General features: G+C 46.2%; 1 protein-coding gene across 5 annotated transcripts in view; it reads right to left on the minus strand.

Moving 5' to 3' along the window:
• LOC119156532 (LIM domain containing preferred translocation partner in lipoma) overlaps window positions 1-19725 on the minus strand; it is a 356284-nt gene that overhangs the window by 206527 nt on the left and 130032 nt on the right. For all 5 annotated transcript variants that reach the window (XM_037406345.1, XM_037406347.1, XM_037406344.1 and 2 more), the window contains one exon: window positions 15918-16119. In XM_037406345.1, coding sequence (XP_037262242.1) covers window positions 15918-16110 — 193 coding nt within the window. In that variant the 5' untranslated portion in view covers window positions 16111-16119. The remainder of the gene's footprint in view (window positions 1-15917; window positions 16120-19725) is intronic.

Below are 19725 nucleotides of genomic sequence, written 5' to 3' on the forward strand. Positions count from 1 at the left end.
GATGTCGATGAAGAACATGTCAAGCTGATGAGAAATGGACCAGGTTTCGCCACTGTGTTCAAAGCAACATCCCAAACCCCACCGAAGACCATATGCCAGGTAACCAATGCAGATCCACCAGCCCATTTGCATCGTAACTACATGCTACTGGCCGTAAGATCTGAAAAGCTCAGTAAGGACCTGCTTAGGGCTAAAGGTGCCTTCTTTACTCTAGCAGCTTACATACGATGACTAGGAGATGGCAGAATTGTGATCGGTGATTTTCACCAGAGTTATTAGGGTGACCTGAAGATAATGCAGCGCTTACAGTTTTCATCCACTTGCCAACTCATGAGAACTACAAACACTCAGTTTCAAATGCGATTTCCCCAGCCCCTAGTCTCCATGTGCCAGCTAACTGTGAAACAAACCCCTTCCACGCTAAGATAAGCCCACAGCTAAGTACGGTATGTGAATGAGCCTGCCGGGACACAGCTTCCAAACCCTAACAGGAAAATATTTAATCAGAGACAGAAAACTCCATTCTCTTATTTTCCACCAAATATAAAAAAGCACATAGATATGATGATATAAAATTGGCATTTTCACAGTAAACACATCTGTGTTCCGGTGCAGATTATGTTTTAATGTGCACCCAATAAGTTCCCAATAAGAACTGGAGCTACTGGCTAAAGCTGGAAGTGTTTTGTCCTTGCAGGCTGTGCCTTCTCTCAGCTCAACTAGGCCAGCCCTGACAAGAAGTATCTGGCTTCAGGTCTTCCTTGCGCATAAATAACAAATGGACTTGCAAGGTCCAGACAGCTGCATTTATGTAAACCCACTCAGTGGAGCCATTGCTGACCTGACTTAGCCGCAACGGGGCTGCGCAAGTGTCAGCAGGAGACGTGACCTGTGGTACCGCTGCATGAGGGACAACCAGGCAAACCCAAGACTTCATTCTCAAACAGCACGCTAAAATGTTGGGATCAGCAAACAAATGCTTTGTTGTTTCTTGACCACTTGCAAATGGTGATTATTCCATAGGAAATAACTAACAAACAAGGACAGAATCCTCCAAGCTCTCTTTAGAAATCTTCTTTTCAAAACACACCCTCATTTTAATCGTTTACCGTTTGCAATAGAGAAGAAGGAAAACAAAGAAGGCAAGAAATCTGAGACGATCAAACCTTCCCTAGTCCCCACAAATAGACATACACTGCCTTCCAATAGACTTGACTAATCATTTTCCTAAGTAGCCAAAAGATTTCGCAATTAGATACTTATAGAAATAAGATGCACCTTCCTGCTCCTCCTGATGCCTCATGAGTTTTCTGGCTCCTCCCAGAAGGAGCTTTCATTACTCTGGGCATGACGGAGCCAGAACTGCTACAAGAGAAAGCTCTGATTTCAGCTCCATCCCAGCCACTGACCAAATGCCCAGAACGTCCATCACTGCTCTTGGATCACAGAGGGGGTGGAAAAAACCCAACAACAACACAAAAAAAAAAGAAAACCAAGAAAAGGGGAGTTTGAGTCCTAAGATTAGAACCACATTTGCTGGACAGGTTTGTTAGGAAAAAAAAAACCAATCCCTGGACTTTGTGTAAACTATGAGTATTTGGTCAGGTACTAGGAGATCAAATACATAGGGAGCCTCACAATTCCCTTCCTGCAGCCTCACGTTTGTGGTGACAACTGCACTTTCCACTGATGAAAAGTGACCTTTAGGCCCTGACATTTAGGCCCAGATTCTCCAACTTGTGTTACCTCCGCCTCCAGTTTCAGAGATGGAATTCATAGCACTTTAACGTTTAAATAGTTGGCGGTGTCCGTCAAACACGAACCCGTGTCTTACCCAACCGATTCTTAAAATGGAATATTCCCACCCCAGAGACCCATGCCATGCTGGATGGTCAACTTTCAGAAGGTATTGGACGTGCCATATCTCTTGGGAAAATCAACACGCCAAGTGAAAGCTCATCTCTCAAAATAGTTACCCTACTACCTTATTTCTCTTTTATTTGTTTCCCTGCCACAGTTACACAACACATTCTCGCTGGGGCAAGAGCAGTTTTGGACACATACAAACAGGCAGCGCTAAATGTGCACCAGAAACAGGAGATTGATAGTCTTCCCACGTGAGAAGGCATAACAAGGCAAATGGATCTCGGTTAGCTTGTCTCAGTAATATCTCAGGAAAGCACCATCACTCAGAATGGAAACATGGTGGTTCGGCAATTATTTGCCTAAAAAGTCCAATTGTGATTATAGGGAAAGAGCTCAGCTGTGATCATGCATCGCATCTCTTGTCTTGGATTAGCTGCTAAATTTAAGGTATTTTCTGTCTGGCCAACAAGAGCGATTTACTGGCATGAAGAAATGTTTTAAATATCAAGTTTTCAGGCTCAGCCAAACCCATCGCCCCCGCGGCTCTCTAAAAGACTCTTATCCCTAATGAGGGAAGTGAACAATTGAACGAAACCTAGAGATCTGGCAGCTGGAGATCCACCGGCCCGACCCCCCTCCCGCTGCCGCAAGGTCATTTCTCCCTCTTGAGGGCACATGTCCTGCTTTTACGCACACAGGCTGAGCGCCTGATGCGCCAAGAGAAGTCGGTCAAGTATTCTCATGTTACAAACCCAACTGCCTTTTCTGCTGTAGAGAAGGGTTACAGGCTCAAACTCTGCAGGACCACCGTTGGCAGGGTCAGTTTAATGGGGAAAATTCAATTATGAATTTAATCCAAATCTAAGGCATTGAATGGACTAAGCAGAAAATGAGGAATATACTGCAACACTTCATACGTTACCCTTTATGACTGTGTGGTCTCATGTCCACGCTCACACCAGAGGAGATGCAGGCCAGCTGTGATTTTTACCCAGCTCACACTTCTTTCACATGTTGCCTCTTGTCTTTATAAATTCATTTTTGTGTAAGACAGCTGTGTCAGACCTGAGATCTCAGTGCAATTTGCCTTCTATAACTGCAGGATTAATTCAGTCAGCCAGCTCCTACTTCTCCTTGGGCACTACACAAAGAATTACAAATGGCTCTTTCGTGCCCAGTCGGTACAAAAAGCGATGTCAAAAACGTAACAGGAAGGTGGAAAGGACCCAGCTACAAAACCAAGATCTGTGAGAGAAACTTGGTCCCAAGAACAGTGAGGGATGCCAGTTAGGAATATCTCATCTATCTGTCAGTTGGGGTCATTCATTGAGCACATTACTGAAAGGAAAGGCGGCACCTTGAAACACGAACCCCAACTTTTCAGACCCGAACTATGCTTCAGCCTCCTCCGCCCCCTGTGCCTTCGTCTCTGACGTGACAGGAAGGTAAGCTTGTGCAACAGAAGTTCAGTTCTCAAGAAGGAGCCTAATTGTATTGCAGTTTAACAACCAATTAGTGGTTTTGCAGAAGTTGCGTGCACCAGCCGGGAGGGCTGCCTGGCTGTGTTGAGGAAGTGCATGGTGTTGACTTCCCAAACTGAGTCACTGTTGTAAGCCCTGGGGTGGAATTTATAGAGCTGGGGGAAAATTTCCAGGAAACATCACTTACTGTTACTCACAAAAATAGCAAGGAAACTCTTCAATTACTAAACTTTTAAGGAAGAAAGTCCTTCTTCTTTATGACAAGATGGCAAAGCAGCAGCCTCTATGATTTGCTTGGAAGCAGTTACAATTATTATTGTTACTTATCTCACTGTTCCCTGATAGTAGTAGATGTTGCTCCTCAGCTATTAATTCTTCACAGCTGCAAGGCTGGGGTTTTTTCTTCTCTCTTCTACCGATTATTTCCATGATAAGATGCTGAAGTCAGTCTTGTCTCCAAAAACTTTTGCAATTCTCTCCTGGAACACGTCTGCAATACCATCTGTAGGTTGCACCCAAGCCCATGCACGCAGGGACTCAAGTGAACCCAGGTACCAACACCAGCTCAACCACAGCAGCCCAGCAGTAAGCCTGAACCCCTTACCCAACTGCCCAGGATCCCAGTTCGGGGGAGTGGTTGCAGCCTTAATTAAACCACACGAATCTGCAGACAAAGCTGTTACTGGTAGTCAAGCTGATCCCTCTGCACAGCCTAGACATGCCCTGGCATGACAGAACTGACAAAAGCATAGAAGGGCACAGATCAGTAGCTGGATCAGTCACGTAGAAGTGTCTGTTCCCCTCCACACACTCAACACTTTCCTTATGTCTCCTCAGAACCAGGGACAATGCCAGGCTTTCAGAAACATTTTGTTACCGCAATAGTTTTAAGGATGCAACCGCAAATCTGGGGGAAGCTCAACCATCTTAGAGCATGCACCTTTCCGCTAAACACACATGGATTTATACTCTCGCTTAGTGAGGGTGGGCAGACTATCCCAGACACGGTCCCCGTCCCCTAAGCAGCCAGCATACCCCATCAGGAAGGATGTAGACTAGCTGACCACAGAAGTGCTACTTTCTGGAATAATAAAAAAATCTTTTAGAAGCACCAGCTATGAGCACACAAACTTGTCCCCATCCCACACACCAAGTGCAAATGACTAATTTTATTATATGACTTCCAGAACGTTCCCAGCACTGCCGTCCCCCCTGAGCCCTGGGGCCAATGTTGGCCAAACGGTCTTTGAGAAGGCCTCAGAGATGTTCCCCTGCATGTCTTACACAACCCAGTAGCCTGGAAGAGGACAGAAACCCAGGGTAACGAGGGAAAGGCTGCCGGCATGAATTCGACCAGGACCTGACCCGTTTGACCTCCCGGCTGGGCAGACCCGGCACAGCTGCTGGGAGGGCACATGGAGCCCAGCTCTCTGCCAAGCTGCCAGTCAGCACAGCACGCAGTCCGTGACACTCATGGGACATGACACCCTGTGCAATGCAACGGAGACCCAACAAGTTTGTTTTGTACATGCCGCTGTGGCATCGGCAGATAGAGCAACGTGCTTCAGCTAGTACTGACATGGGAAGCATTCAAAGCACTTGTGCGGAGATAAGAGGCTCCCCTCATCTCCTGCCTGAGACACACTGACCTCCCCTCCCTCCCTGCTCCCTGGCATTGTTAAAGATAATACAAAAATCTGCCACTTATTTTTCCAAATGTCTGTTTCAGAGGGTTGCCCCCCCCACCCCCTTTTTCTGAAGTCAATTAAAAACAAAGGTTTACCAGGAAGACGACAAGAAAAAAAAAACAAAACAAAACAAAACCAAAAAGTGTCTGGTATCATTGGATCCAGCCTATAAGGATCTCACACATAAAAGAATTATGTCCCTGAGCACTTTCCAACAGACTTTCAGAAAATTTCATCTTTCTACTTCCCTGGCTGGATAGTCTGTTTGAGTAATTCTCTCTTTCTCCTGGGGCTGGTTGCTAAGAGACGCACTATTACTTCTCCCTCTCTTATGACCCGATTACTGTGATCAGCAAAGACAGCGTGCAGACAACAGCCTGACACGGCTCATACAAGAACATCGGGCTCGTTACAAAATGATGGACTATATTAACACTCCGCAGCCCCTTCGCTCACCGTGGCCTTTGCAGAGTCTCCTGGCACAACTGGGGGCTTTTACATCCCCGGCTTCTGAAGTGTGTGTTCAGACATTTTAAATCGCAGGACTGGGAAGGGAAAAGAATGGACTTTTACCTCCTGTGTTTCACTGCCTGCCTGCCAGCCAGAGCGCTGTTAATGGAGAAACCCTCCTCTCCTTACCCTTCCCGAGAAGGCCCAGGAACTACGATTACTCCTTTTTGCTCTCCTGCAAAAACTTTGCAAATAGGTAACACACACTAGGTTAGCATGTTCCCTCGAAGAGTTCGATGACACATTGTAAAGCTGTTCTTGACACTTCAGGGGCTGAGAGATGACCTGGTTCTGCAAAGAGCTGAGCTGGATTGCTCTGAATGAGGAAAGCAGCTGGAAATGCACCCCAGTTAAGGTGCATGGCAGTCCCAAAGAAACCACCGGGATGCCCAACGCACCCCCAGTACGTGCAGAAACAGCCACAGCCTGGCACTGTGTCCTTTGCAGAAGAGCCCTAGGTGATGGGGCCAGCGGGCGAGATGAGAAACTTGAAGCTCAGATTGTGAGCTTGTGCATATGGGTATATCAAGAAAAAAGTTAAGGGAACTTGGTTTTGTTGATGTCATTACCAACAAACAACAGAACTGCTGCCAGCTGGCGTGGCTCAGGATGGGGTCACCAACCCCAGAGACCATCAGTCTCCCACTTAGTAAGAATTTAACCCTCATCACATTCACTCTTTATAACATAAATTTCAAATTTCTATAATTTCTTATCTTGAACCTACTTTTGAAACACTGTGTTTACTAGTACTGTTTTCATATAATTTTCCTACTCTCGAGGGTCCCCTCTCCTCCCACCAGCTCATTCAGGGACAGCTCCCGCAGCAGGACCCCTGGGCAGACCCTCAGAACACAGGTGCTTGGACTGTACAAAGCCCAATGCCACCGCAGAGTATCTAGAAAAGTCAGTTGCTAAATCTTTCCAAATAGACCTTGTAACAGCGGTGGTCCAGATGCACAAGTCCCTCCTCAAACAATTATTCCTCATCTCCACAGCATTTCCCATAAACTCATTGTTTGGCAAAACAAACGCCAGTTCTCATGCCAGTGTGATTTTTACCAACCAGCCCTTCACACCAGCCTTTGCATTATGGTTTGGTCATGTCTAGACTAAACCAAAACCTTTCCTTCGTCATTGTCATCACAGGAATTAAGAGTTGGAAAAGACCTGTGAGTCTTTTGCACTTCACCGCTCCTCAAATCCCCAGCTGAGCTCCTACAGCACGCTTACACTTTCTTCTGCTGCTACATCTTTACAGCGTGCATGCTGGTTAAAGACGACGACAAAGAGGAATTTTATATAGTGATGTCTGCTTATTAGGAACTAGACCAGTTCCTTGCTCATCACCTTCCGTATGACCACCCTCCGTGGGGCAGCCAGAGCCACAGGACTTCCAGTCCTACTCAAGGACCCTCAGCTCTTGAGCCCAGTCCATCTCAACACACTTTGCTTAGCAACAAGCGTTTGGGGCCTTGTATATTTAGTCCAAATTGTAATTGTGTAGTGTTCACTGCCAGAAATGCCTGCTCTTTGGCCACAAGTACAGCTTCTGTGGCTTCAAGAGTTGCTCATTCATTCTTCTAACCTTTTATTAGACCAACCTGTAATATAATCCAACAGACATTTATCAGTTGCTCTGACTTAGCAGTACTCTGTCTGGCAGAGTAAAAAAGCTTTAAGCAGAGAAAAGGAAAAATATACATATAATCCTTTACTGTAAGTTAGTTTTCAGGGCATAGGAGAGCTGTATTGTGTGAACAAGGGCAAAAAATAAAAAAATACTACTCAACTGTTAACTGTCATATAACAATTGTTATTATTTAACAGACTAGCATCTGGAGGATGTTAAAATTTCAGATTAAAATGAAAGGGACAAGTGCTGCCTGCTTGAATCCAAGCTATTTCTGCATTAACATTGCTCTCTCGCTTTGATTGGGCACCACAGCCCTTTAAAACTATATAGAGGACAAACATTATCTTTTTAAAAGTAGGTTTGATATAGTCGATGACAGATGTTTGCAATTCAAGTTATAAAAAGATGGCTCCTTTCCATTCCAGTGTATGTCAGAATCGTCTTTTTTTCTTTTTCCTTTCCCGTTTTGCCCTTTTTCTTTATTTTACCCAAACTATTGTGGTTCACAGAGCAGGCCACTGCAAAGATGAATCACTATTCAATGTTTGAAATAATGAAGTGGAAAAATGAAATATAGTATCTTGGAAGAACAGACAGACAGAAGGAAAAAAGAAAATGAGAAAAAAAAATACGCATGGCAAAAAAAATTTAAAAATCTACCTGCTGAGGAGTGTAATGTTTGCCTTATGATACCAAGTAAAAGAGAAAATACGAGCTCATTCACCAGAACGAAAAACAAGGCTAGGCACGACTTCAGATAGTTCCCAAATAAGAGGCAATGTGTTGCAGAGCCTGTGAAAGTTTAATATTTGTAATTCTAACAAAACACAGACAGAACTGTTAATAAAACCTGGTGGCTTGACTTGACAGTGACTACGCATAAGTATACTGGTTCAATAATAGTTGTTATGCACCTGTTTTATGTTGCCTTTTTCCCTGTGCCATTATCTGAGATGGTATTTCGAAAAAGAAAATGTTCATCCTGAGAGCAAAGCCAAGAGCACAGACCTACATATTTGTCTCTAACCGAAAAAAAAGCAGATGCAGACACTATTATTCCACGCAGGCAGTAACAACTTTTGGGATGACTGCAATCAAAACAGAAGGACCCACCCAGTGCCAGTTTATTTACACGGGTGAGAATCACAAGCCCTGATCGGGGTCACTGTGCTGTGGACAACTGGGCAAAACTCCATGCCTGCATCACTCATAAGCTATCGAGTAGAGAGGGATGCTGCCCGGGCACAAAGGCACCAGCTTGGTCTCAAGCCTCTTCAACACAGCTCAGCTTGCTTGGGGCAGTTTAAACCCACTACTATACAAATGAGAACCACCACTCATTTCCAACTGGTTTCACTTGGTTCTTAACCAACGAGGAAGAGGATGTCATTACAGAAAAATCAATGGAGACTTCCGAAAGGCTGCTCTGAACTGGCTCACAGCTACCCCTTAATGACGGACCCCCGCCTTCCAGCTTGTTCTGCAGGGTTTGGGTGCTTTGTGCTTTAAACGCTCTTGTGTAGAAGGTCGCAAAGCCATCACAAAGAGGCCTGGAGCTTCAAGTTCATTTTCACTGGCTGTATTTTGTAAGAGGCTGTGGATGATGCAGTTCTGACACTAATGAATAAAGTATTGCTTCATCTCCACCATTTCATTCACCACAAGAAACACATGGAAGAATGAGAGCAAGGATTAAGAAGGACTTTAAAGGTTTATAATATGCCCTTTAAAAAAGCTTTCTCTGAAAACAAGCACCAACATGGGGGTGCGCTCAAGCACAGTCAGGGTGATTTGCAACAGTGAGGTCACCTCTTTACTCCCACCACGTTTTTCATCTCCATGAGCTCAGTCCTGAGAGGGATGGGACCACAGCATTCATCGCAATGATGGGACCAGAAAGGGGTTAGAGCACTTCTCAGCCTATTTTTTTGTCCCATCACCGAGATGCTGACTCCTCCCTGGAGCATCAACGATTTTTTTCAGCTGGTGGTAGAGCTGAGGAGCGAGGCAGCAGGCAGAGACCAGTAGATCCCACCGGAAAAAAAACCCCTGTTACTCAGGATTCACTTCAGCATCAAATCAACCGACTAACAACATATTATTTCCATGCCTCATCTGGGCTGCAGCAACAGTCCACGTGCATAACTCACAACACAAGCAAGGCAGCAAGCCTCTGCTTCCACCGTGATAAAAGAGTAAATCACGTTATCTCACATTAGCATTGGGTGAGGCACACACCAACCACCACGGGAGCCTGGCTGAGACAGCTTGCTGCCTCTGTGCCCCAGCCTCCTTCCGATGACGAGCACAGCCCTGCAAAAGCTCATGAGAGGCTCCAAGGAGCAGGTATGCCACCTCCCTGCCTCTCAGCCAACACAGCCCTCCCACTAGCATGGATTCCTCTTGCTATAGTGCAGACCCAGCACAGAGAACCAGGAAAAAAACCAACACAAAACCCACAGAATCTCCCAAGTCAGCCTGAATTTATTTTTTCAGGGCTTTCATCCAAGTAATGAATAGACTCTAGACCTGGTTAGCTTCTATGAACTATCAAAGACTGCAGAGCAGGGAACAGCACAGCTAAAACATGGAGTGTCTAGTCCAATAAATCCATACCCAAGCTTCAAAAACTAGACAGAGATACTGATAGCAGCTGCTGTAAACAAAACCCACTAGATATATCTGCCTATAAAAAAACCAACAACACCAAAACAACAACATACAGTCTGATAGTTCACACTCCCAGTCCCCTACAGACACAGCAGAGTATAATTTGCCAGTGCTCAAAAGCCTCCACACACATGAGGAGGAGGAGGAGAGCAGGGAGAGTCAAGCCCTGGGAAACCCAGATCAGCTGGATTCAAGCATACACATTGGTGTCAACCACAGAACCTTGCCCTGGAGCTGGCCCTGCTGTTGTGCCTTGTCTCATGAGTCACTTGCCCTGCCCTCCAACCAAGGTAAATGGAAGGAGACGGTTCAAAAGGATTAGTCTTGTTCACCATATCTGAAAGTTGCCCAAGGAAAGGAAGAAGGGAAGAGCTTGCTTTGATTCTCATCCCTTCACTTAGTTTCCATTATTAAATCCATATTAACTGTTTCTGCAGGTATAATATTCACCAAGGGTGGCAATTATAAGGAAAAGACATCAGCTCTAACAAATACTGGATTTAGAAGGACCCAGCAGCATAAACTAAAGTGGTAAATTTTGCAAAGTGTGTCCTCAGAGGGTGACAGAGAAGCACGTCCAGGTGCTGTGCAGCCAAGTAAGCCAAGCGACTGCCCGGGGAGGGATGCTGTCTGCACATCCCTTTCTGGCCAGGGTTGACACTGCAGTATCTCAGCCTGTCTCGAGCAGCTTGAGAAACATGCATGGTCAGATTCGAATGAATGAAAGACACTGCAAGAATATAACGAAATTTGGTTTCTTGGAGGCAGAGATGGTCATCTTTGCAGGAGCAGGAGACCGACCTCCTGGGTGCCAAGCAATGATCTAGAAGTTCCCAGCAGGTGAGGATGGGCTCGCTCCTTTCCCTTCCCCTCCCTGCCACCATCAAATCACTTTTCAGGTGACCACACAGGATGGCCACAGGAGGTGTATTTGACCCAGAAGGAGCTGTGGCAGTGCTCATGAATGATGGACTGGAAAGCCCAACCCTGCAATCCAGCTGGGCTTGGGCAGCAGCCTCCCAGGGCTCACCGGCTGCGCTCCACCTGCATCAGCACAGTGTGGTTTCTCCTGGACTTGTGCTTCTTCACATCTGTGGCGTTTTCTTTGGAGGGGAGGGGGAAAGGCAAGGGGGAAAGAGCTGCAGTTATGAAAACAAGCTTGAAACCCGAAGAATCCAAACCAAAAGGCAAATCACACCACAAAGCTTGCCACTCACCCAACAGCCTGAAAAGACTCACCTCAGGCTCTTCTGAGTGCCTCAGGCTGACAACGTATTTTTTTACACGTTTTTGAAGCCCCTGATTTTGGCTTCACAAGCCCTGGTGCCATCCCAGTGCACCCCAACTGACCTGTCCCAGCAGCACTCGCTTGGGAGCAGCTGCCAGCTCTCCTTCCTGTGCCACCCAGCATGCAAGCTGTCACCGGTGCTGCTGCCACCAGGCTCACAGCAGCATGCTCAAAGCCAGTGGATCAACCATCACCAACCTCGCTCCGTGGCAGATGCCTCCTTAATCTGCTCTGGAGGGCGAGGCCCTGTTTTCTGGGATTAGGGAAAAGAGGAGAAAAGGCAATTTGCTTCATCTGCAAGCTATAAATCCTCTGCATCTTCCTGAGTCCAGCATAGATGGGAACAGCTACGTGGCAGCATTTCCCCAAGGCTCCAGCTCTGTTGAAGATGCTGAAATACCAATTTAAGTGTAAAAGCTGGAGAGCAGGAGAGAAATAAGCCACAGGAAAGGGAGGGAGGGCAACCACAGAATCACAGAAAGGTTTGGGTTGGAAGGGACCTTCAAAGACCACCTAGTTCCAACTCCTTGCCATCTGCCAGGACATCTTTCACTAGGTCAGGTTGCTCAATGCCCTGTCAAACCTGAGTACTTCCAATGATGGGGCATCCAGTGCTTTCAAAGGAAACAAAATTAATACCTTCCACTTGAAAAAAGGCATTATTTTGCTTAAGAGATTTTTTTGCTCAGTGAGTACAGAGGACATTATTCATTATATACCCATTATACATGCTGTTGGACAGGGTGTGCTGAGGAACAGAGCGAGGAGGCAGGCAGCACCAAACGTGAGCATAGAGAAAGAAGCCAAATATAAGAAGTGGCCTGTCAGGACCCATGACTGGATGGTGTCTCATCCATCTCAGGACCCATCTTCTCCCAGCACGAAGCAAAGATGCTTTCAAACTTCAAACACATCCAGCTCTATCCAAGGACCAGTCTTGGCCCTGGTTCCACTTTCTTAGAGCTACTGCTCAAAAGTCTGGACATCTAATTTTGATTTCCAGCCTAACTCATTAGCAGTCACACTTCCTTCCCATGCATACTTGTTTACTTTCTACAAAACCATCTTTCCCAAGCTCAAACAGCTCTCCTCCCTCCAAGGGGTAAATACAGAGCTGTGTAAGACATCGGGCACCTGCACATCCCAGGGACCATGGTGCTCACACTTCCCAGGATCAGGAAAGGTTAATCCCCCACAAACTGTCGCAGGGGGGAACGCTAGCACTAAATTGTCCAGAAACCCAGCAGAGACCACAGCGTGTGGAAGTCTGGTCCGGTGTTTGTAGGACCTATAAAAACACAGCTGTGCCTGCCTCTTCAGCTAGCTGCACAACAGGGACCTGTGCAGGATGTTAATCAGAGTTGTGGTCCTATTGATGATGATGATGCCGATTATTACTATTACTACTGCAGTTATACCTGGGGGCCCTCAAATGGATCCTTGTGACAGCAAGACACAGTCTCTGCTTTGATGAGTTGATAAATCTAGTTTGAAACAAGTCACAGCCAGTCAGCATGGCAAATAGCAAGGAAGCAGGCTGGCAGCGCTAGGAAAATTGCTCACTTAGCTGGTCTAAACCACGCACGTCTTAAGTGCTTCAAGTCACATTAAAATGCTGCTGGTTTATAAACTGTTGGCTGTTGTGATTTCACTTTTTTTTCAGTCATTTAACCATTTCTAACTTCCTTTAAAGTTCCATTGAGTTGCTTTTAATCAGTACCTTCTGGCTGTTTTCTGTGCAGGTGTCAGGGGAAAAAAAAATAAAATCAAAGTCAAAGTGAGAGCAAGGAAATACTTTGGTGGGAGGAGGAGGGGGGTACAGCTGATCCCCCCCCATGCACTCAGCGCCTGCTCCACAGCCTGTCACTGCAGTGTCTTTCCCCTGCACTTTCAACGTGACCAAGAAATAAAACCACAAATGCAATCAGCTGGGCAGACCTGCTACATGCAAGCAACATGCCTACAAATTAATAATAAAGAAACACAAGGCCAGAGCATGCATTTTCCCAAATGTTAAAGGCAAGGAGGTGAAGAAATTGCTGGGAACAGAATTTGCTGGTTTCCCGGAGAGATTACTGATACCATTCCTGCAGCCTCTGGTAGTAAGGAACCAGCTCCAGTGACACGGCTGGGGCAGGCAAGGCTGTGCCAGGCCATGAAGTGCACAGATGCTTTCTGCCCCATCCCAGCCCTGGGACAGCCCTTCCCTGGAGCGACACTTGCTGCTCCACTCATCTGTAGCAGAAGGATGCTGTGCTGTGTGCTGTCCGCATGCCGGGCAGAAAGCCCACGTGGCCTCCAAGCAAAGCAGCCTCTCGGTGGTGGTAGGAGGGATGAAACACACCGGGGTGCGAGGGGATGCTGCAGCTCCATCCACTACGAGACCTCACAGCTAACCAGATGGGAAGGACCTTGACCAACAGAGAACAAACTAAGGAAAATGACTCACAGTGCCCCTTTATGCAGGACAAGCAGTGGGGCATGGAGCTGTCTCCCAGGCTGAATGATTGCTGCAAAAACAATGGAAGTAATTGAAAACACACTGGAGGAGAGAAGGGAGCCACAGAAAGTGAATGAAGTGCGTTGGGCTAAATATTTTCTCACTGTTCCCCTCTCACCTGCCAGATCTCAGAAGCCTCATGTTCTCAGGGTTATATATGGCTGGGCTAATGGCTTTGCACCAGCTGCTGACACCAACCAGCAGCATGTCACCTTCTGAAAGTGGATTAGCTTAAGGCTGCAGACACACTGTCACATCACTAGGCAGTCCCTGACCAGGTCTTGGCCAACCCTTAGGTCTTCCAGGCCTGTCAGATAATGATGGATTCTCCAAAAGACCAGCATCAGACAGCACAAGGGACTGGCACTGAAAAAGTCCCCCTGGGAGCTCCTGATGTCTCCCAGTTTCTAACAGACCCAGCAATGCTCAGTTGCTTGCAGGACAGCGTAGTAAGGGTTACATGAGAAATGTTTGCATGTCTCGTCTCCCCTGCTCAGCCTGCAGTGCCTGCTCTGCTCTTCGGGAAAGCCTCCTTCCCAAATGCCAAGAAGCAGAGAATTTTTTTAGAAGGTGAGTAATGTTCCTGAGTTACATATAAGCAGATCTACAACCACTAAAGCACCAACAATTAAGGCATACTGACATTTTTCATGAAAAAACATAGTGGCTGATCACCAAACAGTTTTCCTAGAAAAAAAAAGTGTTGTTTTCCATCGTATTTTAAATTTTAAGAATTAGAAAAATAAGAATTCCCACTTGACTTGAGGGTGACAATTTCATTGCATTCCAGAAATTTTTTAATTCCAAATGTCTTCCTCTTATTCGCTGAGTTTTGTTAGCCGAAGGCAACTAGAACAGGTGCATATGACTTCGCTCCTTTCCCCTCCAACACATTTCTTTTTTTTGTTCTGAATTTGCCAAAGTTAGAGTGGCAGAGGGAAAAAAAAATGAGACACTCGTCAAGACTTTTCCAACTTCCCTACAAAATATCCTTAACTTTAGCAAAAATCGTGTCAACTGCAAGATTTAATATGCTGCTTTGTTTTTTCTTTCTCCTTTCCATTATTCTGTAGTCTTCCTGAAAAAGCACATGCTTTCAAAGATAGAGTAGAAAAAGGAAAAAATTATACACATTATATTTATCTTATTGCCTGAACGCAAAAGAGTGAAAAGTGGTGATGGAGCAATAGTAGATTATCCAAAACCAAAAATCAAAAGCTGTTTTTTTCTTGAATTTGTAATTCTTTTTCTTGAATACAACTTTTTTCTTTGCAGGGAGGATGGAGAGAAGGAGAGAGAAGAGTTTTCAGCCTGTTTCTAACCAAAGTAAATCAGCAGGAATAGAAAAGTCACTACTCTGCCAAGGCAGCTAGCAGTCTCTCCTGAAATCCTTGGCTTCCACCTTGTTTCTGCTGCATTAAGGTTCCATCACACACTCCCCACTGTCAGCTAGTGGCATCCTGGGTGCTCCAGCTGGCAGGTTCCCAGTTGCAGACCTCAGAGGTGCTCCCAGCCATGTGCTCCCTTTGCCTGGAACTCTCTCCCTCCATGGGTCCTCAAGCCGGGAACCGAAGTCCCTTGCTCGCTTCTCAGCTATGTGCAGAGAGCAGGACTTTTATAGCAGGAGGTAGAGGAAGGCTAACATATGGTGATTGGCAGGCATTAGTTTTACTGACAGAACAGCTCCAGAGGATATTGCAATGGTCAGGCAAATTCGATTTTTTTTAATCAGAATTATATCATTAAATTAGTTCATATTCAAGAGTGTTCCACAGTAGAGGGAAAAGAATAAAAGTGAAACCGAATCGAACCAGCAAGCCTGAGAGGAAGTACTCCTAGACCCATTCTGCCAAACTTACCCCAGTTATACCCATACTCCCACCGCTCGGTTCCACCTTTGTAAGGATTCCGGTTGTGCTGGGATGAACAAACCAATACTGAAGAGGGTTGTTCAAGTCCCATCTCCTTGGATCAACACATGCCAGCAGAGTCCAAGCAAGCAAAACCCCTTGAAAAGTACCGGTCTTGGGCATAGGACATCCGCTTCAAATTCAAACCAAGATCCGTCCCCATGCCCTCCCCCAGCCCTGCACCTCTCAGAAGGACAGCTAGCCAGAGTGAGGGTAAGAGAAACCTTCACATTCTTCTTGATTTCAATGATTTGAAACAGGGAGGCTCCCACAAACTCATCAACGAAGAGCAAGTCAAGAGCAGCCTATGTTAGCAGTCACTGCCTCTGAATTAGACAGTTGCAGTTCTTTCCTAAAAGAAGACTTACCATCACCTCCTGGTTGTTTGTATGGGTTGTACTTTGGCTTAGGGGCAACAACAGGCGCAAACTTCTTTGGTGTCTGCTGGGTGGACACTGAGATGCTGGGAGTCCCAAAGGCATGTGTGGTCTCCATCCTTGCAGTAACGTGACCAACAGGCTCGTTGGTACTCTTGGGTGGGAGCCAGGACGGGTGGGACATGGTTCAGATCTGAGAGGAGAGGGGAAGAGAGTCACATGTAAGTCAGGCACTTAGGCTGGGGGAATAACAGCTGCAAACCTACTAATTTGCTGGTTTATAAAATCAACCTACAAAACCCTTTTACAAGTTTAACTTGTGCATGCTTATCTTTAAACGTAGTGGTCCTAATATATAGGGCATAAGATAGAAACTTGTTTTTCTTCCCCCAGTAGGTCAGAAATACTGATCAGCTCATTGCTGGTGCCTGCAAAAAGTGTTGCTATGTTCCTCTTCAAATGAAAGCAGAGGCAGGCTGACACCCTGGGGAAGCCCATCACTCCCACCACCCATTTTGCATAGGACTGATTTCTTTGCCTTTCCCTGTTAGGCTTTTGTGAGTACATTAACAGACAACAGTGCAGGTGCTCTGGGGGCAAGCGTAGTCACAGATAGGCAGACACACTTCCAAAATACACCTTTAGCACTTTTTCACATGTCATTTAGGTTCCCATGTCCCAGTGATTTTCATTCAAACTTTTAAGAAAAAGTATTTCAAAAGCTGCTAATCATTCTTGATGCCTCCACTTCTGAATGCCCAGCTTAAGATATTTTAAAAGCATGTCAATTTTGAAAAAACGCCAGAATCCCACAACTGCTGACAACCAGGCTCCTTTTAGACATCTTGACTTGTGTAACAGAAAACAGAGGCAGCCCAAATCATTACTTATTTATGAAAATCTTGGCTTGGCCCTCTTAAAAGCCTACATCACTTTTGAGAACTGGACTCAGATGCTGCTGAAAATGTTGCCCATAAAAAAACTGTTCATTGCAATGAACAAGTGCTTTTCACTCCACACAAACCACACCCGCTGGGTAGTGGCGATGGTCCTACAGTACCATCAGATAGTCCTATAGAGCTGGATTTGAGGTATGATGAAGAAATTAAGATCCCACAATACAAGAAATACAATGTTCAATGCTAATTTTGGAGCTCTTGAGCACCCTGTCACTTCTGGCAACACTCTGCTTTGATATCAGGACTCCTCAAGGCCACTGAAACCAGCAGGCAGCTGCGACCTGATCAGGAAAGATTTGTTTTGAACAGGGAAAAGGATCAGTGCAAGAGAGAGCACCAGGCCATGGGAGACATTAGCAGACTGCCATTGCAGGAAAGTGTTTCCATCTGGGAACGATGGGACAAAGCAGAGGGGCTGCTGGATCCGCAAAGAGGCAGTCCCCAACGGCAGCAGCAAGAGCAGTCTGCCGGGGCTGAGGTGAGGTGCTGAGTTGTAGCTCCACTGAGTGTGGCAGCAAAGGGCTGTATTAGCTGGTACAAACAGTCTTCTGAGCTGGGGCTGGGAAGAGGAAAGGGGACAGACCTCTGGCCTCTGGAGGGTGGAGACCTCCTTGGAGTGAAATCATTACCGAAGTCCACGGTACTACAGCTCTCTAATTATTCTGACACAGCTCTGTGGTCATGCGTGCAGCAATCTATCTGAATGGCTCACGAGGCGTTATTTCCAAAGCTGACGAGTGCAGCCACATACGGCTTGTTGATACCATGCAGGAATGCAGCCACAGGGTCTATTCCTAGCTTACTCCTAGCCTACCTGAGCACTCTTGGTGCCTCACAGCTAAGACTCCCATGCACACATGCTTCTCAGAGAAACACACACTGAGCTTTTCAACCAGCCTCCAGGATTATATGGGACAATTAGGCAGGAAGAAGGCACATCTGATAGCATATTTAAGTCTACCTACTAAAAACAAAGCAGAAATCACACTTCATTTCCCCTTTCTCCTTATTTGGGCTCACACATCACTAGAAATGTCAAGATTAAGCTGTTCAGGAATTAGGAGCAGAGCTGTTTTGCCAACTCATCCTGGCTGGCAAAGCATCTGCATTCTACAAGCTTCATGGTGGAGCAAATTCCGTAAACGAAAACTTTTTTGGGGGGTATAAACTAGAGAAAGTAGTCCTGTGGGTTGCTGCACGGATAACCTTGTGCTAGCAATCCACTGTTAGCAATGCTGAGTCAGTCTAGGGGAAAGGAGCAAGGTCTCCACATGGTAGTATGGGACAGTACCTGCAGCTAAGAGCAACGACTGTTAAAAGTGATGTGTATGTATGTGTGCTTATTCCAGCCCGGTAAGTTTACTTTAGGTTAACAGGTTTTCTACTTGAGGAATCATTTCTACTTAAAATCACAATGTCCGACCCGACACTAGGAGAGAGACAATTTGTGGTTATCTTCCACCTCCTTTGCTTCTGGTGTGGGAGAGGAACTGGCAAGCGCCAAACATCAGCCCCAACACTTGAGGCTCTTCCTCATCCTGCAGTCTGACTGCTCAGTGTGCACACAGCCCTTTCGCAATACCTGCCACTGGAAAATGAGCCTGCTGCACCAGACATCTGATACCAGCGAAAGGAACCCACTGGGACTGGCCAGAAAAGAGGCAGACAGGAGCATGGTGGGAGCACCCCTGGAGATGGACAAGTATCCAAAGCTGAGCTGCAAGGGCACCAACTTCCTCCCCCATATGCCTGCTGTCCGACCTTACATTAACAGCGCGGAGCATCATTCTGAAAGCAAGAAGTGAAAGGCAGGTCCTCCCCATGGGGCTGGGGAGGAAACCAGCGGCAGCGGGTGGGGGCAGAGGCCACGCGAACCGCACTCCCGCTGCCTGGTGCTTCCTGTTACCAGCCCTGATGGACCTAGTAAACAACTGCCACTCGAGCAGCAAGACTCACCTGCACTGCTGCCTCCTCCTCCCACATCCTTCAGAAATGTAAAATACAGCAATAAAGTGCAGGCAACTATCTAGGTTTTAAAAGCAGAAAAGCAATGATGGCACTCAGCCTTAAGAGCTAAACAGAACAACTTTGCACTCTGCAGAGTTACTGCATCCACAGATGATCATACCTTAGCCATTGCTAAAAGCATCCTGTAGTTTTATTCTGACAGGTTTTCAGCCCCTGGTTTGACATCTCATATGAAAGAGCATCCCACTGAGTGAAGCACCCTGAAGCCCTGGATACTATGTCCATACTGATTCAAAGCAGGAAAAAAAATATTCCCAGTACTGACCAGATTACTGTCATACCTGTTCTGGTGGCTGCCTAGTTGTTCCTTAACCACTTCCCTGGCAACATGCCTTGGCCTCACTGGGTTCTCATGGTCCTCCAGATTGATGGCAGGGATGGGTTAAGCGATGATGCACAAACCAAGAATACTGGCTTCAGTAGCAAGGTTGCACAGTGCTGGGGATGGCTGAAGATGGGTGTGAATCTCAACTAATGAGCTTAAAAAGCAGACTGCTCTTATGGACAGTTTGGGAGCGTGAAGACCACGCTGCTGTAAGTCAATTGCTGAGTGTAAGTTGGCACACAACTCTGTCTCAGCTACCCTCCAAGACATTTGTTTTGGTGGTGGTGGTATTTTCTAATTGTTTCCCTGTTAGCCTTTTCTTTTACTTTTTCTCCCCTTCTCATTTTCTGTTACGCATTTGCTGCCACTCGTTTTTGCTATCTGTGCCTTCACAGTGTTTTCAGCAAGTTTGCTTTTCCTCGTCTGTTCCAGCCCCAGCTCCCTAGCCTCAATTAAATTCAGTCTAACTACTTCGCAAGATCATTTA

Source organism: Falco rusticolus, chromosome 13, assembly GCF_015220075.1.
Source record: "Falco rusticolus isolate bFalRus1 chromosome 13, bFalRus1.pri, whole genome shotgun sequence".
Taxonomy (NCBI): domain Eukaryota; kingdom Metazoa; phylum Chordata; class Aves; order Falconiformes; family Falconidae; genus Falco; species Falco rusticolus.